This window comes from Nelumbo lutea, chromosome 4 (genome assembly GCF_056320005.1).
Source record: "Nelumbo lutea isolate HS-2025 chromosome 4, American lotus-T2T, whole genome shotgun sequence".
In the NCBI taxonomy this organism is placed as follows: Eukaryota; Viridiplantae; Streptophyta; class Magnoliopsida; order Proteales; family Nelumbonaceae; genus Nelumbo; species Nelumbo lutea.
In genome coordinates, this window is record NC_142687.1 from 28350225 (window position 1) to 28352631 (window position 2407).

Below are 2407 nucleotides of genomic sequence, written 5' to 3' on the forward strand. Positions count from 1 at the left end.
CACAGTCATCTCGCAGTGTGCGTCTTAACCGTCTAGCCTCCGCGGCTCCAAACTTCAGATACTACTCGCTTTTTCTACCCCTGTTTATATTACTTGTTAGCTCCGCTCTTCTTTCCCTCCTTTCTTCTACGTAGCGGGAATGATCCGCGACAACCAGGACACCGGATTGACCGAACAAGATGGCTGTGTTAACACAAAATAACGAGGCACGAAAGAACGGCAAACTGCGTTGAGCAAAAGTACAAGTAGTCGGGCATGCTATGGCGAACAAACGAGAGCCAAAAATACGAGAGAAAAGATTGGATTCACGCACCATCATTTGCATGATCAAAACCATTCAAATCCATTGACGATGATAGCATCACTTCGACTTGTGTAAATCAACTATCAAGAGTAAAGTATATAATCATCTTATCTTTCTCTCTCTCTCTCTCTCCCTCGCTATATATATATACTTATGTAAACCCAAGTTTATACAACCAAAGAAGAAAGAAAAAAATACAAGAAAAGACCGAAGGATAAAAAAAAAGGGAATTATTTGATGGCAAAGAGAAATGAATGATCTGAGCCGCCAAAACTGAACATCCCTCGAAGAACATCACCGGCTAACTCATGACTTGCAATCAAGACTTAATTCCATTTTACATGTATCATCATCGCCTGACCCGCAGATCTCACTACGGTCCTTGGCTGCTGGACTCACGCTCCGATGGCGTGAAACCGGCTCGAAGCCCAGCGTCAACTCCAACTCAACCTCGCTTTCATCGGTTTGACTGTCGGAGGTTTTCGGGTCGGGTTCTTTGTGCTCGGGTCGGCCAACAAATGAGTGCTCCACTGTCTCAACAGAGAACATGCTATCGGTCTCTCGACTGTCTCCTTCACCGTTGTGCTCGGAGTGATGACTCGTCGACGAGTCGTGGCTCGTTGCCATCTCGAAACCATCCGGGTAGCACCTGCGCCACCTAAGGTTGCAAATAGGGGCAGCGTCGGCGATAGGGGTTTCTGCTACGAGCTCGGCAGCAGAAACGAGATTGGGCTTGTTGGGTTTCGTAGCGGAACGCTTGAAGCGGCTCCTTGTTTTGACCTTGTGAAGGTCTTGGGAAGCGGCCCAGTTCTCATCCTTGGAGACATGTCTTATGTCGTACGCTTTCATAGGGGGACTAGGGCTGGCAGCCGCTTCAGAAGAGATTTGCACGATCGGGGCTCCTTTAAGAACGGCTTCCACGGCCGACTGGCAAAGCTGCCAATTTCCGGACCAGAGCAACCCGACTGATCCATAAATCGGGTTCACAATCCTTCCACAAGCCTCGTACAGGAGAGACCTGAATATCGCTGTAATCAGAAAATAAAACACAAGTTTAGCAAATTAAACAAAACGGAGGATCAAGACTCACTAAAGAGACAGAAAGGAGGGAAAGGGTGGTTACCAGGACGAAGATGTTCGGGGCCGGCATTAATGAGGTTCATAAGTCCGGCTCGGCCGTAGAACTTGGCGAGGAAAACAGTGGCATTGGCTTGGGACTCCGGATTCTTGATCCATTGGAGACAAGGCCTGATGCTGCAGTTCTCGCTGCAACCCTTGCGAAGGACTCGGCATCCATTGCAGCTCATCCTCATCTTGACTATTCTATTGTTAACCAAGAAATTGCTTGCTGTTACTGCTGGCTGCTCCCGCTTGGTTTGCAGATAATGATCGATAGGAGGCGTCGGTCTCTAAAGGCTTCGTTACGGAGAAAAAATGAGGGAGAGAGAAGGGAGGTTTGCTGGCGTGGTTCTGAGTTTGCTTTTTTGCAGGGGGAAGAAAGAGATGCAAATGTGAGAAGAAAAGAAGTGGGGGTGGGTATTTAAGTGAGTCGATGGTTTGGGAAGGGGGACCGCGGTTTGAAATAAAGCGCAGCGGTTTCCTAAATAGCGGTAGAGATGGGAAGCAATCCGGTTTTATTAATATACCCTTTTCTTTTTTTCTTTTTTGGTTAGGAAAATTTGGGGTTTTATTATTCGACGAAAGTACTGGATGCATGCGTCTCCCTCTTGAAAATGCCCCTCCGTCGTTGTCAACTTTTGTCCCTGCTGCGGTGCTGGGCCCCCCCCCCCCCCCCCACTTCTTTTTACGGATAGCCAGAGGTGCTTTTTATTTTTTCACTCTTTACCCCAACAAACAAGAAGGAATTCATCCGAAACTTTCACTCTCCCTATCCCTAGCCTAGCCTGGCCTGCTAGCCTATCCGGTTTGAAATTTGCATACAACCTTCAAATTGGAGCCTGATTAATCTTTTCATTTGAAAAATTGAACGAGGAAGTGGAATATCCACGTAGTAGGTTAAAACTGCATATTTGGGAGGTCGACACAGCCTGTCCTTTTGGTCGTGTGATGTCCTGTCCTCCTTCTGTTAAGGAGGAGGGAGAA

At 47.5% G+C, this 2407-nt stretch overlaps 1 protein-coding gene across 1 annotated transcript; it reads right to left on the reverse strand.

The window, feature by feature from the left end:
- Window positions 1-318: 318 nt before the first annotated feature.
- On the reverse strand, window positions 319-1910 carry LOC148854826 (LOB domain-containing protein 41-like). Its single transcript, XM_088985653.1, has 2 exons — window positions 1428-1910; window positions 319-1332 (listed from the first exon to the last, which is right to left on the reverse strand). Exons 1-2 carry the CDS (start codon window positions 1615-1617, stop codon window positions 611-613), a joined length of 912 nt encoding a protein of 303 aa, XP_088841779.1. The 5' UTR covers window positions 1618-1910; the 3' UTR covers window positions 319-610.
- Window positions 1911-2407: the final 497 nt, after the last annotated feature.

Bases quoted from the DNA above. Each gene is read 5' to 3' on its own strand.
- LOC148854826 (XM_088985653.1), bottom strand. From the start codon at position 1,617: ATGAGGATGAGCTGCAATGGATGCCGAGTCCTTCGCAAGGGTTGCAGC. The intron at 1,333-1,427 runs GTAACCACCCTT...TTCTGATTACAG, and splicing joins CCCCGAACATCTTCGTCCTG to CGATATTCAGGTCTCTCCTG.